This window comes from Theobroma cacao, chromosome 6 (assembly GCF_053813885.1).
Source record: "Theobroma cacao isolate CCN51 chromosome 6, ASM5381388v1, whole genome shotgun sequence".
Taxonomy (NCBI): Eukaryota; Viridiplantae; Streptophyta; class Magnoliopsida; order Malvales; family Malvaceae; genus Theobroma; species Theobroma cacao.
The window spans coordinates 1,582,258-1,600,174 of NC_142644.1; the positions used below are offsets into that span (position 1 = coordinate 1,582,258).

General features: G+C 35.5%; 3 protein-coding genes and 2 pseudogenes across 5 annotated transcripts; 1 reads left to right on the forward strand and 4 right to left on the reverse strand.

Annotated features, from left to right (window-relative positions):
• The first annotated feature begins 2,403 nt into the window (after positions 1–2,403).
• On the forward strand, positions 2,404–4,349 carry LOC18595204 (BAG family molecular chaperone regulator 1-like). The gene is made up of 4 exons (XM_007023049.3): positions 2,404–2,987; positions 3,095–3,351; positions 3,467–3,613; positions 3,704–4,349. The coding sequence occupies exons 1-4, from the start codon at positions 2,753–2,755 to the stop codon at positions 3,956–3,958; spliced, it is 894 nt and encodes a 297-aa protein (XP_007023111.2). The 5' UTR covers positions 2,404–2,752; the 3' UTR covers positions 3,959–4,349.
• Positions 4,350–6,775: 2,426 nt separating this feature from the next.
• LOC18595205 (putative methyltransferase At1g29790 pseudogene) lies at positions 6,776–7,907 on the reverse strand (annotated as a pseudogene).
• Positions 7,517–8,472, reverse strand: LOC148761961 (uncharacterized; annotated as a pseudogene).
• A 1,176-nt stretch (positions 8,473–9,648) lies between these two features.
• Positions 9,649–15,393, reverse strand: SWC2 (DNA binding protein SWC2). Of its 3 annotated transcripts, none has more exons than XR_001928571.2 (12): positions 15,108–15,393; positions 14,918–14,987; positions 14,549–14,620; positions 14,399–14,442; positions 14,058–14,313; positions 12,775–12,850; positions 12,566–12,685; positions 12,372–12,440; positions 11,388–11,430; positions 10,741–10,868; positions 10,388–10,585; positions 9,649–10,170 (listed from the first exon to the last, which is right to left on the reverse strand). XR_001928571.2 is itself a non-coding variant. In XM_007023051.3 (12 exons), exons 1-11 carry the CDS (start codon positions 15,176–15,178, stop codon positions 10,396–10,398), a joined length of 1,077 nt encoding a protein of 358 aa, XP_007023113.1. In that variant the 5' UTR covers positions 15,179–15,390; the 3' UTR covers positions 9,649–10,170; positions 10,388–10,395. The 3 variants fall into 3 exon arrangements, 2 of the variants coding, with proteins under 2 accessions (XP_007023113.1, XP_007023115.1); XM_007023051.3 differs by having other exon boundaries at positions 10,803–10,868; positions 15,108–15,390; XM_007023053.3 differs by lacking the exon at positions 12,566–12,685 and having other exon boundaries at positions 10,803–10,868; positions 15,108–15,390.
• Positions 15,394–16,416: 1,023 nt separating this feature from the next.
• Positions 16,417–17,849, reverse strand: LOC18595207 (homeobox protein). Its single transcript, XM_018122742.2, has one exon. The coding sequence runs from the start codon at positions 17,022–17,024 to the stop codon at positions 16,527–16,529; it is 498 nt and encodes a 165-aa protein (XP_017978231.1). The 5' UTR covers positions 17,025–17,849; the 3' UTR covers positions 16,417–16,526.
• Between the last annotated feature and the right edge of the window lie 68 nt (positions 17,850–17,917).

A 17,917-nucleotide genomic window follows, 5' to 3' on the forward strand; every position in this document is an offset into this window, starting at 1 on the left:
TGTCATAATGGTCAACCTTTTTATTATTCCAACCTCTGGAATTCTGTTCCAGCTAGCATCTCAATGGCAAAATCATACCGGGAATGTTACATTTTGACTTTAGCGAGTCATTTTAATTGATAGTGCCATTATTCTCTTTCTAGAAAGTTAATCTCACCACATGAGTAGTTGTCACGAAATTCTTATGCTTTTCGAAAAAATTAATTTGATAGAGTCTGCAATGTTTTTATTTATAAGTTTAAAACTCTTTTTTGTTTGTACAATATGAGATTTCATAATATCTCTTTCGCTTGAATCGTAACACTTTTGTCTTCGAGTCACGTTGGTTACATTCACCTGCCAAAGTATTTGGTATATCGGAATTGAATTCGAATTGATTTTGTATCATTTTGTTATGAAATTATTATTATATTTTTTAAAAAAATTAACATAATAATGTTTACAACATTCACATTTAATAAATTTATGATTTATTTCGTATTTATTTACTTTTGAGATTTTATCACATAACGTTCATGTTTATAAATTTTTTGAAATTTCTTCAATTTGTCTATGAAATTGAATTATTTTATTCTCTTCCTAGGAAGTTAGTCTCACCACATGAGTAGTTGTCACGAAATTATTACTCTTTTCCGAAGAATTTAATTTGATAGAGTGTGCAATGTTTGTATTTATAAGTTTAAAACTCTTTTTTGTTTGTACAATATGAGATTTCATAATATCTCTTTCACTTGAATCTGTAACACTTTTGTCTTTGAGTCGCATTGGTTACATTCACTTGTCAAAATATTTGGAACATCATTCACCTGCCAAAGTATTTGACACATTGGAATAGAATTTGAATTGACTTTTTATCACTTTGTCACAAAATTATTATTATTTTTTGAGATTTTATTACGTAACGTTCACGTTTATAAATTTTTTAAAGTGTTTTCAATTTGTCTATGAAATTGAATTATTTTATTTTTTTCTTTCGAAACACTTGACGCATTATTTATTTTTGCCCTTAAAATTTGCCTCTTGTAGACATTTTTAATACAACCCAGTTCATAGAACTCAATCACTGCCTTTGCTTTAATTCAAATCCAAAGAAAGAAAATGGGTAGTATTACTTCTTCAATTTAACTGTTCCTAGATAAATTTCCCCAAAAGAAATAAAAATGCAAGAATGACTCAACAACAGTTCAACTTACGACACTATTAAATTGATTGGATCATATCATATTGAATTGAAATGAGTGTCTTTTCAGCAACCATGAGGCAAACAGACAGATGCCAACTGGCTGCAGATATTCTTTTGGGCTAGAGCTGGCCTATTGCCATCTTCTCCTTTTCAAGATTTGTTGCTTTCCAGTTTAAAGGGACACCACCCTTGGCCTCCCATTTGATTTTCCTATTTTCTTCTTTATCCATTTTCATTAAATTTCAACTTAAATTTAATCAATCATCTCAATATTTTCCTTCATGTGAAAAGATTATAAACTTATTATATGACATGAATCAATAAAAAAAAAATTCACTGATTAGCTAACAGATAGGATAGTATTTATTTTGATACTTGTATTAAATTTTTAAGAATATTTTTAATTTAAGGTTCAATAATTGTGTAGGAAAATTATTAGATAGATTCCTGTCTCAGGTTCTACCTCCAAACTCAAATTAACACCAAATTGTTGGTTGCTGTTTACATATCCAAAACAAGAAAGGTCATTAAGAACAAGAATGAAGACCAAAAAGATCAATCCCACAACAAACTTATGTTACCAAAAAGAACAAGAAGGTATGACTTGTATCGGTTTTTATAGCATCGTAAATTTGTCACGAATCCATATTTTTAATTTAAAAAATGTATCGAAATAGAAGAATGTTTTTACTTATAAGCTCAAAACCTATTTATTTTTTACTAAAATGATTTACGTGAGAAAAGTATTGTATAAAAAGAATGCATCTATTCTATTCTATGTTTTTCAAAATAAATTTTTTATAATAATCATAAAGTATTTCTCTTATGCTGAAACAATAAATATGTAAAATCGTAAATGAAAAATGAATTTATACAAGCAACCATAACATTTTATTATTATGTAAGATTATAATTGACGTGATGGGAGTAATTTACCGAATAATTTCTCTTATGAAATATTCATTTTCATCCAAAATAAAACAAAGAATTAAATGACTCTAAATGCATTGCATTCCTCATAAACTCTTAATGTAAATGAAAGTAAAATGGAAAGAGAAAAATGGAATACATAAAGGGGAAGAATCTATGAATTTGGTATGCAAATAAATGTTTGGAAACGTAAGAAATGTATGAAAAGCCAACGTTTCCTTGTTTGTCTCCTCTTAACTTGAGCTAATCTCCAAGCACACAGGATTTTTATTTTGTTTCTTTATATAGTTAGATTGTTCTGCTAACATTCTTCCTTGGTTGGCCATTAATTTTCCTCTCCTTTTCTCTTCTCTACCCTTTTGTTTCCCTTCTCTCCTCATTGCTTCTTTGAGGAGAAAATAGCCTTCTTTTTTTTTTTTTCTTTATGATCATTTACATGCAGTTGTTTGCTTGTAAAATGACCAAGTCAAAGCCTAAACCTTTCCTGTTGGAAGCAACAGTCTGAGGAGATCTAATGTTCTTGCTTCTCTTTCTGGCTGCCTCTAAGTCAAGGGAAGACTAAGAAATATCTCCAGTTTGGTTTTTTGGCATTTACTGCACAAGCAGTACTTTTATTGTCTTACGAGCTTGCATGGTTTGATGATGAATTCAAAGGTTAAAGGGGTGTGTTCAATGCCTGACAAGAAACCTGTTGGCGGTGCCAGTGAAGGCAGTGTGAATCCTAAGGAGTGGGAAGTTACGCCAGGAGGAATGTTGGTTCAGAAGCGGAATTCGAGTTCCAATCAGAGTTCTGTTCCAATTCCCACCATTAGAGTCAGAGTGAAACATGGCTCTACGTATCATGAAATTCGTGTTAGTTCTCAAGCAAGCTTTGGTAATTGGAATTCTTTGAACCCTTTTCTTTGTTATACCTAAATGACTTTGAATGTTCAGGTTTTGCAGTGAAAGAGTATAGGGTATTGATTTGTTTTTGGTTTGTAGGGGAATTGAAGAAGATGCTGGCAGATCATACTGGATTGCATCCCTTGGATCAGAAGCTGATATACAGAAAAAAGGAGAGAGATTCAAAGGCATTTTTAGATGTTGCAAGAGTGAAAGATGGATCAAAAATGGTGTTGGTTGAAGACATTGCAAGCAAAGAGAGAAGGTGTCTTGAGATGCTAAAAATTGCTAAGATGGAAAAGTCTTCCAAATCTTTATTGCAAATTGGCTTGGAAGTAGACAACTATGCTGAGCAGGTAATTCTCTCTGAAACATCGTCTGCCTGTTTTCCACTTCTTTTACCACAATTTTTCTGTGATATATTGATAGAGATTTTGTTATGAACATTGTTCTTTCATTGCAACTGGTTAGGTTAAAGCTTTGGAGACAACAGTTGCTAGAGGCAGCAAAGTTCAGCAGATGGATGTGGATCATTTAACTGGACTCTTGATGACAAGTTTAGTTAAATTGGATGAACTGGCTGTCATTGGAGACTTGAAATCCCAAAAGACAATGCTAGTATGTTGGCATTTGTGATTAGCTTATTACCTTTGAAACTTTATTTGTTTCAGTTCCATTAATAACTTTTTCTTTTGATCTTTCTTGAAGGAAAGGAAATTGCAAAAGCAGGTTGAAACTCTTGATGCCATGAAGTTGCAGAACACAATGCCAAGAAGCAAAGGAGACAAAATCCCAGTGAAGCAACATGAGCATTCAATAGGGAAAGGGCCTATAGCAACACAAAAGGAGCAAACACAAGAGAAGCAGAAGAGTTTAATAGCGCAAATGCCTATGCTGCAGCAAACACAAAGGCACTCTGAACAGTCAGTTGTCTTCACAACAAAATGGGAAACTTTTGACTAACATTGGTGGCAGAAAAGTCCAGTTTCAATGCTGAATTGAGATGGGGATTCCTTGAGTAAGTCCATATGATGAAAGATTATACAGTAGCTAGAATCAAAGGGCTTTCTCTTCTTTGTTGGACAATAAAATTTGATCTTATCCTCACACTGTCGGTTTGCATCTTTCACTTTGTTGTCCTTGTTAGAGAATTGGTTCTTTGCAAATTGTACATAGAAAGTGAGGAAAAGTGGGGGAAGAGCCTTGGGGGGGTTAGGAATGGAGATTGAAGGCTTTGTTAAAGCAGCTATTCCATGTTCTGTCTCTCTTTTCTGAGGATTGGGACCACAAAAGCCAATCGATCTCACCTTTAAGTTCAATAGTAATTAATGAGAAATGAATGATCTTTCTGGCATGGGACCAGCAGGCCTATCAATTCAAACTTTTTAATCATATATGTGTAGCCTGTTCTACATGCAAGAGATTGATCAATGAACAAGTTTACTTTGGTCACCTAAGAATCTTTTTTCCTTGTGAGGTTGCAAGAATAGGGAAACAAATACTAAAAAAACCAAGACCATTAGGAAATGATATAAAGTAATTATACCAGAATCATTGAAAGTTAGGTTTGAGTTGGACTTTGGAGGGCAAGACTCCTAAGAAAGGCTTAAATATTACTTCAATAATGTATTATATATGCACAGTGGCGCTTATAAATTAAAGTGTACTTGAGCCTTGAAAGATTCAGTATAACTCATATTGGCCGGACTTGTGGTATTTGGTTAGTGCCAGATTTATGTGAATTATAGTCTGTGTCTAGACGGAAGGAATAAAACAGCTCAGGTTGCTTGATTGCAAGTGGCCAGACAATAATCCTTGCAAGATTATAGAATTGCATCATGCCCTGTCAGATGTGGATAATCTTTGCCTCAAAAAGTTGTCACACTGCACATTAACTGAGGCTGGATATTAGAAGGGAGAAAAAGGATTGATTTTGAAAGATTTCTAATGTTAAATTCAGATAACATGATAAATAATAATCATGAAGGAAGAACCAACAAGGAATGCAATGAGTTCTATACAAGGAAAACAAAAAGATTTGAGCCCCAAAGATTTGAAGTTGTCAAGAAAAATATCTGCTGCTGCTTCTTGATTAGCTTTGGAGTAAAGGAGCAAGAACAGGCAAAGCTTACTCCTTTTCCTTCCATTCTTCCTTTATGGCAAATTCTTTTGATAACATTGGAGTTTCCCTCTGCTTGGTAGTCAGACTATCACTTTCTAAATATGGTTTTGCAGGAAAGCAAAATTAGTTCATTCGACTTGGGAAATGAATTACATGTGGGAATCCTGATACTCTTGGGACAATATTCTAACTTCAAACACAAATAGTTCACCAGGAAGGTGGGACTGTTGCATTTAAAGTATAGTTAACTACTTCTTCCACTTTGCAGTGCTGCTTTAAATTGCCATGACACATCTGCCTCTTTACTTATAGAGACACTAAAATTTGATTGAGATATATCATTTCTCGATCAAAAACAACAAGCACAAAAGCATGTGATAAAGCCTGAGATCCTTCTCACCGGTCCATTCGCTTTGGAGTGAAGACGCAACAATGGGGCCAGGCCATTTTTATTCCTTAAATTTTCTACCTGTCATTTTTCCTTGTAGGCAATAGCTAGGCAAAGACCAAGACGCAAGAGCGAAAGTTGGTCCTTGCGTTAAGGATTCATGTTTCCAACCAAAAGACATTATGTTAGATGAAGGAATGTTATTATTTGTTAGGCCAATTTAGTCGTGCAAGGCCTTGGTCTGAGTTTACCTATGACTTGGTATTTGACATTAGAGGTCTCCCGTGAGTGAAAAGTTGGGCCTTCTTTGATATTTCTTGTTATAAGCTCATATTTTTAATTCAAAAGATTCTTATTTATAAACTCAAAATTTATTCCGTCTGTTATTAATGTGAGATACGTGACATTTGAATTTAGTACGGATGTTGCACTAGTTCTTTCTCATGTCAATTTCCGATAAGGCCATGCAAATAAATGGAAAACGTACAAGCTAGCCTAGCACCCACAAAATTTAGAAATTTGGTATCTTCAATGAACATCTGACATGAAATGGGGGACCTAGAAACTCAAATAGCAGAGGCCATTATCAAGCTTCTGTAACATAAATAAAGATACAACAAAAGCATGCTCATAATTAATGAGTGAAAACTTGTAGTTCCAAACAGACATGGTAGCATAGACATAAAGATACAACATTTGGACGATTATTAATTTTCAAAAAATCGTAATGGGATACTAATTTGTATAAGCAAGGTTAATTTTTTTGTATTAATTGTGATTATGTTTGGGTGAAAAACCTCAAATCTATATATATATATAGAACTGATAAAAGGTACATGAAGCTTGATGACACTGCTAAAATTTCAGACGGAGACAGCAAGGAAGCAGTTGGACAGAATGGGAAGACAAGAAGGAGCCTCTTCTTAAGAACTGATCATTCAAGAAATTACTACAAAAGCTTGACTGCAATGCATCAAACTGAAGAAATGAGTGGGAATTGGGAAATTATCAAATCCTCCACAATAAGCCATCACGAAATTGCTATGATAATCAAATGGTTTTCCACAAGCTGGTCTGATTTCTGACAATTTTCCTGAGCCAAATAATGACATGATCAGACACTGTAATAATATATATTTACTGTCGGCATATAAAAAATATAAAGAGATCTTTTTTCTTGGTTGTTGCATATTATGAAGAAACTGTAAATCGAATGAATTCTTCATATGGAAAAGGATAATAGAAGAACTGATTGCAAAGGTGTTAAATGCTTTAGCATATTATTATAAAAATTTGGCCAATCGCCTAATTCCCATTGATGAAATCTATCAAAAAAATACGAAGCATGTTGGGACTTGGGCATTGGGAATTTGGGACTGTGTTTTTACAGAGATACTTCACAATTTTCCAGTGAAACCTTCGTATATTATTGGATATTGTCCGTAATTTATTGTTCCAATTTCCCCAGGGAAAAAGTCATTGGAAACTTGGTGTGATTGGCAAGAAAGAAAAGGAAAGAAAAAGCTTTCTCAGGTCTTTGGTTTTTCCAACAGAGCAGAGAAGTACCACTCATTCTTGTCGACTCCACGATCAAGTTTCTTCCCCGAATTCCACCTTAGTTTCTTAAATCCAATTCGACCTAGCATTGGAACATAGGTTTGGTTCAGCTGTGAGCCCTGGCAGAAGAAATGGTCAAGCCAGAAGAGGCCCCCTGGCCTCAACACTCTGTAAATGTCATACAAGGTGAGCTCAAGCATGGCATCAGGGATCCAGTTGCTCAAAACATGCATTGAATGCACAATATCCAGTGTGTTGTCAAAGAATGGAAGCCTCTGCGAAACACTAACATGGATCGGGATCAAGCCCCTGGACGCAATAAAACTATTGAAGGGGCCATCAAGATTCATTGAGCTAGTGATGATGGTGATGTTCCTCTCCCTCATCCTTGCAGCAAAAGTGCCACTCCCACCTCCAATGTCAAGCCCAATTCTGATAGTCCGAGGAGGCTTTGTTTGCAGAACTTGATCGATTCAATAATCTAGTCCTCTGTCGTAGAGCCACCTTCTTTTTTCTCTGCCCTGCAAGTCGAAGCAGTCCTTGCAGTCAAAGTGCCCTGGAAACTTGTTGCGGTTAATCAGGCACTGGTAGCTTTTGCAGGTGTAGGGATCCCAAATTATGCTGGAATCAGGCGGAATTGCCCACAGGCTATCTGGAAATGGTGTTGGCTCCACATAACCAACTGCGGATTTGGGATGGCATCACCGGCGAGGGAGTGGTTCACACCCTTTGACCATAAGCTTTTGAGGCAAAACATCATCTACCGGGCATTCCCCACCGAAGTCATACGTCATGTATTGAGCCAGCTCCTCTAGAAACCTCAAGCAGCCTGCTCCAACAGGCGGATAGATCTAATCGGATCCCATCCTTGGGGGGTACCCTAATGGAACCTTCTGAGGGAGAATCGCAAGCCTGAGTTCATCAGACATAGCAGCAATGCTGCCGAAATCATCAATGAACTTCATAGCTTCACTTGGTTTCTCGACGCAGGGCCTGCACAAGCAAGTTGGTGGAGTTGATCTTGTGGTGTAACTCAGCAATGAGAGAGTAACTGGCAAGGAGTTGGGCCTTGGTAGAGTTGACCTCTTGTAACAGAGACGTGGAGTCCTGAAGGAGGAGATGAGGGAGGTGGTTGGAGTGCGTTGATAAGCTGAAAGGGCCAGTGAAGATGTAGACAGAGAGAAGGTTTGTAACAATGACAAGCACAAGCATCTTGAGCTTGTAATGGTTGCGATGGGGCATTGAAAGCACTTGCTTTCTTGGGTTGTCTTCCCCTTCATTTCCCATGCTTCTTTGTTTCATGCAAATTAGATTCCGTGCAGACTGGTCAGATTAGATTGGGGAAAGGAAAAGAAACCGAGCGAAGAACATGGTAATTAAATGCATGCAAATTAGCGCAGAACGAAGGCATGGCTTCACGTTCTGATGGAACTTCGTTCATTGTGATTCGCTGGAGGAGGCGTTAAAAGTACGATCGTTTCTGATGGGCCCTCACGTGCCATTGCAGAGGCGCCGATCTTTAGAACTCTACATCCTTATTACTAATACATTCTAGATTATCTAATGTATCGTGGAGGTATAATATCTACACACTATTAAAATATATAAAAATAAAAATTAAAAAATTTTAAAATTAGTATTTAAAAGATAAATATGAAAGTTACTGATAGAGTAATACTTTGGGTTATACTGATTAATTTTAATCATATTAATATTTAAAGGATAAAAAGAAATTATACTATTAAATTTAAGCTTGTGTTACACTTCTAGTTTGTATTGATTAGAGTTTGGGTTGGGGGAAGCTCCAATTGGCAAGTCAATCTGCACAAAAGTTCTTCAGACTATATTACAAATGCTTCAGTCTCCGAGTTCATCCATTGCCAAGTAATTCTCTTATGGAAATGACTATGTTGTAATGACAGTGGATCTCTGCAGTCATTTTCTCACCTTCTGGATAGCTGTAGCAAAGTCGGATTCAACTTCAACTCTGCTGCTGCTCACCTAATCAAGATGCCAAAATGCATACCTCATCACTCCAGGTCAAACACTGCAATTGCCCAAGCTGTTCAATAATTCAATCATCCACTTAGCATTATTGTCCTAATATTCCAATCCTGCATTCCTGCGGCTATTGGTTTCCAGCACCCGACCATCTACATTATGCTTGCACAACCCTTCTTGCAGCTTCTCCTAATTGAAGCATTTTTTTTTTCTCTTTCTTCTTCCCTTTTTGGTTCATCAACTTTACCCGTTCTGCCATGATTCTAACTATAACCTCCTTTTCTTCTCATATTACTTCCCACTTTGAGTAACTGTGGCATGGGCCAGTTGATCTACTCCACAATCAGCAAAGTTTCCCTAGAAACTCAATTACTCTCAATGACTTATTTTTTGGAGATTATTCTCCTTCTTTAACCTAATACTCCTTCCATTCATACACCAATGATCTTCCAGATCACTAAATCCAATTCACAATAATCTTAATGAGTGGTTGCAAGAGAGAGTAAGGAGCTGTGTAGTCAACTATTTCTTTGGTTTTAGTTTTGCAGTGTTGATATTCATAGAGCTTCTATTCACACATTTAAATGGCTCAAAAAGAATCTATAGATCATAATTGTGGAACACTCTTGTGTAGATTGTTCCAACAGTAACAATACAGCTTGAAATATGTTTCAATGGCAAATAATATATACAGTTTGAACAATGATTCTTATTCTATATGCCAGAGGGAAAGTTTAAAAACTTTCCAGCATCTATAGTTTAGCCATAGGTCTCATTTACAGTTAAACAGCCACATTGCAAAGATCTAAACCTGCCCAAATGTATAATCCCTACTGCATAGGAAAATAATCCTTGTAACAATGAAATGGACAAGTATCACAAAAACAATCAATGTGAGCATTTAGACAGAGAGCTCAAACCTTGAAACCATGTTCCCATGGAAGAACTCCAAGTCTAAATCGAATCACACTGTAGCTAGCTGTTGCGAGTGGCTGTAACAACATAAAGTCTTCCCAGGAACATATCCCGTTGTCCTTGATTTCGCATCACCCAGTTATAAAATGAATCACACAGTAGCTAGCAGTTACTACCATAGAGATAGTTGCTCTGTGATGGTGGAAACAATTATGGAGTCAGTTCAAGGAATTCAATCAATATACTTTTTCTTTTCCTTCTATCACTTTATAAAGAAAAATGGGAAACTGATCTAGTTTGCAAGGTATCCAAAACGGAGGCTTTGCAATGGATATAATAGATAAGCCCTACGAAGACACACTTCCTGAAACAAACACAATCTCTATCTGAGAAAATTTTAGGAAATTACCATATCCACTAATCAGATTCTTCATCGTCATCAGTTGGGGTTCTATGGAAATGCCCCAAGTATTGGAACCGTGATGTTTGACTTCTATTGGAAATTTGCGATCTCCTCTGCCTGGGCATTAAACCTTTACCAGAAAGGGAATCAAACAAGACCCCCATGTCCATTTCCTTTGGGGCACTTCTATGTTCATTTTCAAAACTACAAAAGCAACCAAAGAAAACTCAGCAAAGAAATCAAGATTAGCCCCCTCTCTATTTTCTTTCTTTTTTTTTGGTTCAGAAACTGGGGGAGGGGGGTAGCATATCTGAAATTGCTGAAGAATTACACAACTGCTTGATAGGGGAGAATTGAACCTAAATATAAATACATGATAAACTTAAGGAATTGACACTGATAAAACTGAAGTGAGCCACACCGTTCTCGAATAATTTTAAAGGCTTCCTTGGTTGCATAAGATAGCCCTGTCTTTGGATCACGGTACCTAAAATATCAAACGACAATTCAAACAAATAAGGTTGGATGGACTTAGCCAAATTGATATCTCTTAAAATGTGAAGTACCATTAAACTAACATTTGTATCAAATTAAAAACATGATTTATTATCCCAACTCAAGAGAAGCCTATCTCTAACTCATGGAATTAACTTTTGTATTTCCCAACGTCATGACGTTTGTTCAATACATTTAGGGGCTATTGAAAACTGATTGATCAATGATTGTTAGCATGGCATCTTAAACGGAAGAGCCTAATGTCAACATCAGACTAAAGAAAGATAAAAGTTAAGGTGAAAAGAACTTCACCAGCTCTAATTAATTCTTTAGAAACTTAGAAAAACAAATTTATGAAAAACACTTCGCTCAAAGAAAATTTTAATATGCTCCAAGTACAACTGCTTAGAAATCATCATTTAGTTCCAAATGCTGCAGATAACAATTTAGTCGGCAGCCAGACTATAAAATGGAAGATCAAGAAATAACCATTATGAAAACAAGCTCTTACTTGGCAGGCAATCCAGTAACAGCACAAATGGCCTTTTCTGGGTCTGGATACAAAGATAAATAAAATAAATAAATCAAAAACATATTCATGGAGCAAATAAAAAATTATCATTAAACAAAAAGACCAGGTAAAGCCCCTATTAGTTTTAGTTCTTCAAAGCATGATAAGTATTTTAATTAATATCAATTTGGATTTCCACTTCTGCTTTATCAAGAAAATCTATTGAAAAGTTCATTTCTATAAGCCGAGAGTGTTAGATAATTTAATTGTAATTAACATAGCATTTGTGGACCATTACAAAAATTTAGTGACAAACCAACTTTAATGTTATTAATCCCCTTGGTAACAAAAGCCACCCATAGCATTTAATAGAAAAGACTTTTATTATGAGAATACAAATTCTACAACCATTAGCTGATATCCCAAAGCACCTCATTTTCCCCTTGCAGTAACATTAGATTACCTCAAATGGTGGAATGGCAACTGAAGACTAAAACAGAGAGATGCTTAATTTCAATCCCCATGCAAACCCTATTGATCCTAGATCTAGTACAAGCAAAAATAGCTGAACTTGTAGTAGCAGTAGATATCTAAACTAATGCACCTACAACTAGTTCCAGAAAATGCAGGGGTTAAAGATTTTTCAACTTCAACAGGTTGCATTACTGAATGATTGTGTTAAAATAACAGCCAGGAAAAATAAAATAAGAGAAAGCCAAAAGAAATAAAGCCAACAGAGGGAAATTGAAATCTAGATCAGCAAAGTTCTTTAGCACCAAAAATCAGATTTCTGAGGCTCATGATTTCTGCAATTAAGTCATCAGAGGGATTTATTATTAATAGACCCAAAAAGCAGAGGAAAATAAAGCCAACAGAGGCAAGAACCCACCAAAAATTCTTCAGAGATATGAATGATAAGAAAGAAAATGAAGAGTCCACATCAGCAATTTTGTTAACATTAACTCATGACCACATGGAACTTACATGGGGGCAATGTGGTTGAGAGCTCTGACTGAAATGACGATCCTTTACTAAATTCTAGATATGAACAACCTGAAAATGATTGCATAAATTAGCATAAATCAATTTAGTTAACAAACCCCATATAATCAACAATCATATATTCAATTTTTCTTGCATTTGAGAACTAAAATCAATAGCTATTAAGGGACTCTTGCCATCTTTTGACACATATTTAATCTGTGGACCGCTATATACAGGCTTGTGGATTATTGCTCTTTTCTTAACTTCTTCCTCTCTTGCCAACACACGCTCTAAATTCCTTAAGTTCATAATTTCTGCAAAATTAAAATACCTAAATTCAAGTTAAAATCAAATAAGAAGAAGCTCAGAAATCTAAACTCAGAGGGAAATTTCCATCCTTAACCTGTTTGTGCTGCTTCCAGAAGCATCTCTTCTTGAGTGATCCTCTTTTCTTCACCTTCTTTTTTCCTTTTTACTGGCTGATTATAAAAAGGTATGTTAAAAACATAATCACATTGGATAACTGCATTTCACTCCATAATTCCAAATTATATAATCACATAATGTGCGTGTGTGTGTATCCATATTGTATAATCACATGAAATTTATATCACAAAACACGTGATATGTATAATAGTGTTAAGAAGCTGAAAGTGAATCAAGCAGTAGTCATGGAGCAACCGCAGTAATTATGGCCAAATTCATTCATACAAGTTAGTGGGGATCATGAGGACATCCCCGACAACTATTAATGGAATGCTCTCATGACCTTTTTTAATGAATTTGATCACGCATTTATAAAATACGTTATATATATATATATATATAATTCATGAGTTTCAACCAATGGTCCATGCAAGTTTTAGAAAATAATAGTAACGATGTTCTTGTTGCTTTCTAACTACATCATAGTCTCAAAGAAATAGCAAACTTCACAATGAAAAAAGTTAAAGCAAGTGACTGTAACCATTTATGCATCTCAATGTTCAATGACGGAGCCCGCACTCAGATGCATGCACAAAGTATAGGATGATATTATGACCTTGAAATCTTTATTAGGCAATTCTACATATACTAATCTAAATTTAAACTATAACACCGTTACTGCATATACTAATCTAAACTTAAATTCACCCCTAAGAAATCAAAATCAACACCATATTGGTTAAAAAAATCACATCTACTACATAAACTGTTATCTAGTGTGAACTCTCAATGCTAAGGATATCAAATCACATTAGTGGGTACATTTACTTATCTTGTCCTCTACACTGGGGAAGGAAAGCCATTTACTTGTACAAAGACATCAATTATACATGGCTAATGTATGAAATACTATGGGGCTTTGAGACAACCATGCCCCACACCTCTCCAACATCATCCTAATTCTCTCATCAGTCACAACTAAATAAAGCTTCCAGAAAAAGAGTAGTGTCAAGAACAAATATTAGAAGGATAATACCAGAACAGTCCAATAAGAAAACATGGGTCAGATTATTTTGCTTTAGTTTGAACCAATCTCATCAAAATAAAGAAAAGCATAATATATAGCTGCTAGAAAAGATATATGCACTGACTAATACAATGATCCATTTTCTTTTTACGTTTTTGAGATGACTACCAATGTATGCTAGATATATGTCCCTAGAAAAGAACAAGGAATACAGATACAATAATCGAACTTGCCTTCATTGTTGCTTGCAAAGCAGCACGTATTGCATCTCGCTCAGCTTGCCTAACAATGACTGAAGTTCTTGTAGATTTCCTAATGATTCTCTCACCTTCTGCATCATCAGGGGCATCATGATGTTGTGGAGAGGTAGGCTTTTGAGTCGACTTTTCATCCTTGGGATCACCATCTAACTTCGAAAGGACTTTCTTTTTCTTCTTTTTCTTCATAGAAGGCTTTCCAGGAAAAATTAAACGCTTCTTCGTACGAACCCTGAAAACAAAATTTAATATAAATAACAATTGCTATGAAATGGAGATGTAAATATGAATGAGTTGGGGGGTAAAAGAAGCAAAACCTTTCCTCCGTTTCATTTTCTGCTTCATCATCTGGCTCAGGTTCCTAGCACCCATAGTCCGTAGAAGGGAGTCAAATTTCAACAGAGGAAATGAGTGAGGTTTAATTGAATACGGATTAAAACAAAAGTAAAGATGAGAGCAATACACACATCTTCATCAAAATCGCTATCAAACACATCAGCAACCTCCAGTTCTTCTTCGTAATTGGCATCATTGTCTTCCTGAAGAGAAGAGGCCCACAAACAGAAATAACGGTAAATGTATGTAACATATCATATCTTCCAAAATTATAACTCCATAAAAACTAAACTCCAAGAAGCACTGATATTAATTCCTAGTCACTCCAAAAATTGGTGTTAGAAATAGAATAAACAATTAGGGTTTAGGGCTTTACAGGAACTTAAGGGACACGAATCCACTCATAATTTCAACACGTCATGTACCCATCATCTATGAAAATAATGAGTATGTTTACTCGTACCAGTGCTTATGAAGAAGAAAAAGAAGTGTAAGCTTACCTCTTTGAAAGCCTCTTGATTCCAAAACAACTCGTCTTCTTCAGCTTCCTCGTCCAGCAACTTTGTCATCCTGGCAATAACAAATAGCGTTCAAATATTTCCAGAATTTTTTTTTATTTTAACAAAAAATAACAAAAATAAGAAAATTAAATCAAAATTATACTATTTCATCTTAGGTTGAAGTTGTAACCTTTTCCCTTTTGTTGGCCGAGAAGCAGGATCCAGAAAGACGTGTGTCTCTTCTTCTTTACCAGTTTCCATGGCTGCAACAAGCTATCAAATCAAAGCAGGAAGAGGAGGCCGGAAGGATTTATGGGTTCAGTTGATAGTAATAGGAAGGAACCCAAAGAAGTAAAGAAACGCTGGATTTTTTTTTTTTTATTTAATCAGATTCAGGGGAGAGAAGGAACAAGGATTTGAGTAAAGGCCAGCCTTTTTGTCTAGTTAAAGAAGATGATCGCGAATTGGGCCCGGGTTTCCTCTCCCCGCCCTTTTAAGACTTCACACCAACCCGAACCGAACCCGAATTTTGTAAATAACCTATCCGATCGGGGTCGAAAGGTTCGGGTTATTCTGCCACATGTGTAATGGGGCTTACATTTCTAATGCAAAGATCATGTAACGTGTTCACATTTTTATTTTAAAGGACGTAATATCTTAGATTCAAAAGATTAATTGAAATAATAATTTTTGACGAAAAATTATTCTTTGAATATGTGAACTAACAATTTAAAACATTTTGTAAAAATAATTATTTTTTAACGAAACATCTATCGTACAAAATAATTATTTTTTTATAAATTTTTAATTTCTTAATTATTCTTTATAAATTTATCGAATTTCAAGTTAAATTGCCGCTTTCCACCCAACACCTATTAGGCATCCATCATAGTTTGCTTTTCCATCTCCGGTGATCAACGCTATTAGCTTAACTTTCACCACAAGATGAATTTCGATAAATATATATTTATAAAAATTTATTTAAATTCTTTTAAACAGTATAAAAGTTTTCTCCTCTTGCCCTAAATAAGTTTGAAATTTAGTTTCGATTCGAATTGAACCCGAATTTTAAAAATAATCTAATAATCAAATTAAAATATTCAAATTATTGGATCTCGTATATCATGAACTCATATTTTTAATTTAAAAAACATATAACAAATTCATATTTTTAATCTAAAACACATAATATATTTTAGAATTGATTTTGAATGAAATGACTATTTCATGTTTGATTCAAAAAATTAATTGAAATATCGATTTTTGTTTTCCAATGAAAAATTATTCTTTGTCTCGTTAAGGAATAGTTAAATATTTTTAATTTCATGATTATCTTTTACAAATTTATCTAAATTCAAATTAGATCCCCGCTCTCCACCCGACACCTACTAGACATCTGTGATGTTTTCGCCGCATGATGATTTGCTTGGAGCATACACATTCATAAGAACTTATTTAAATTTTTTTAAATTCAAAATTGGTAATTTATATTTCATGAATAAAGAGAAAATAGTATGTATCTTATTGTATGAAAATGAAGCAGCAAAGATGGGATTACAAAGCACACATATCATCTTCGGCTATACAAACGCTTGTTAGATTGACGGTTTCACAATTGTCTGCAAACTTCTTCTCTGATGCGGAAACATGGACAGAAGCATCGGATTAGATCGACGCCAAAATCAATAACACACCCCAAAAACCCAGCCGATCTCTCTCTTCTACCTGCCTGCTGCACCACAGGCAGGCCATAGACGGGATTCGGAACCAAGTATTGCTGATAGGATGGAGCTGGGCCAATGGGACTACGATGGCTTTCTGTTTCTGATACAGTATCTTCTTGTGTCGGGTACTGAAACAGAGTTGGATATGACAATTCTGGGACTGGGAATGGCTCAGCATGATCCGCCGTATGAATGGCATCTTGGGTCAGCTCTGCTTGCAGCCATGATGGCAACGGTGGCGCTGATGGCTGCGTTGAGGCGCACGAGTAACAGCAATGACAATGGGAGGAATCAGGATATGACGGCTCAAGGCCGAGGGACTTTCTTTTTCTCGTCTTGCGTGACCAGAACTTGAGCTTCTTCAGAGCTTTGGACATTTTCATGGTTTAATGGAGACTGAGAAGTGAGCTAGCTCAGCCGCTTTTGTTGGTAAATGTGGGAATATATGTAAATAGTCGTACATGATTCAAAAGGAAAAAGCGCTTCCCAGCAGCGGATTCTTATACACTTTTTTCTAGTGTTTCAAATTTCATGGCCGTTGCCACAATGCCACTTCACCCACCACAAAGTCAAGGATGTGAACAAACAGGACACAAATATATCAACATGAGCATTGCTAGAATCACTCAGTGTCCTGTCAAGATTCAAAAGAAATAAGTACTTCAATTCCACATGGAGTAAAAAGAAATAAGGTACTTCATTCTCAATGACTAAATAAATTGATTTTGAAAAACTTATAACAAGATAATGATTTTGTGTCAAACTAAAATAAACCCAACTTAGATCCTGCCGACGTCAAGCACCAGAAGGAGGCAAGCATCAAATCAGGCGGGAAACAATGTCACCCCAAACGCTTCTACGAACGGCATGAGATTGGAAAATCTTGAAAAGCTTATAAACATGGATGCTACACACCCCATCAAGTCCAAAGAGAGTATTAACATACACTGACTGAGAAAACCGTGACACCAGCTTTAACATACACTGGCCCAGCAAACCAAGTGATTAAAGTTCATCCTGTTTGATTATAGCTTCACTGTGGAAATACTAAATCATATAATATTAACAAGCAAGTGAGAAAAATACACACTAATCAACTGACAACCAAGTCCTGGTCATTTTCCCAATAACCACAACCAACTGTTTTACCCAACAAGAACAAAATGAAAATAAACCAAATCTGTTTAAGCAATGGAATAGATCCAGCTATGACAAACAACCAACTTTACCTTGAAGCAGTTACGAACAAGATGATGCTTTCATGTGAGAAAAACGA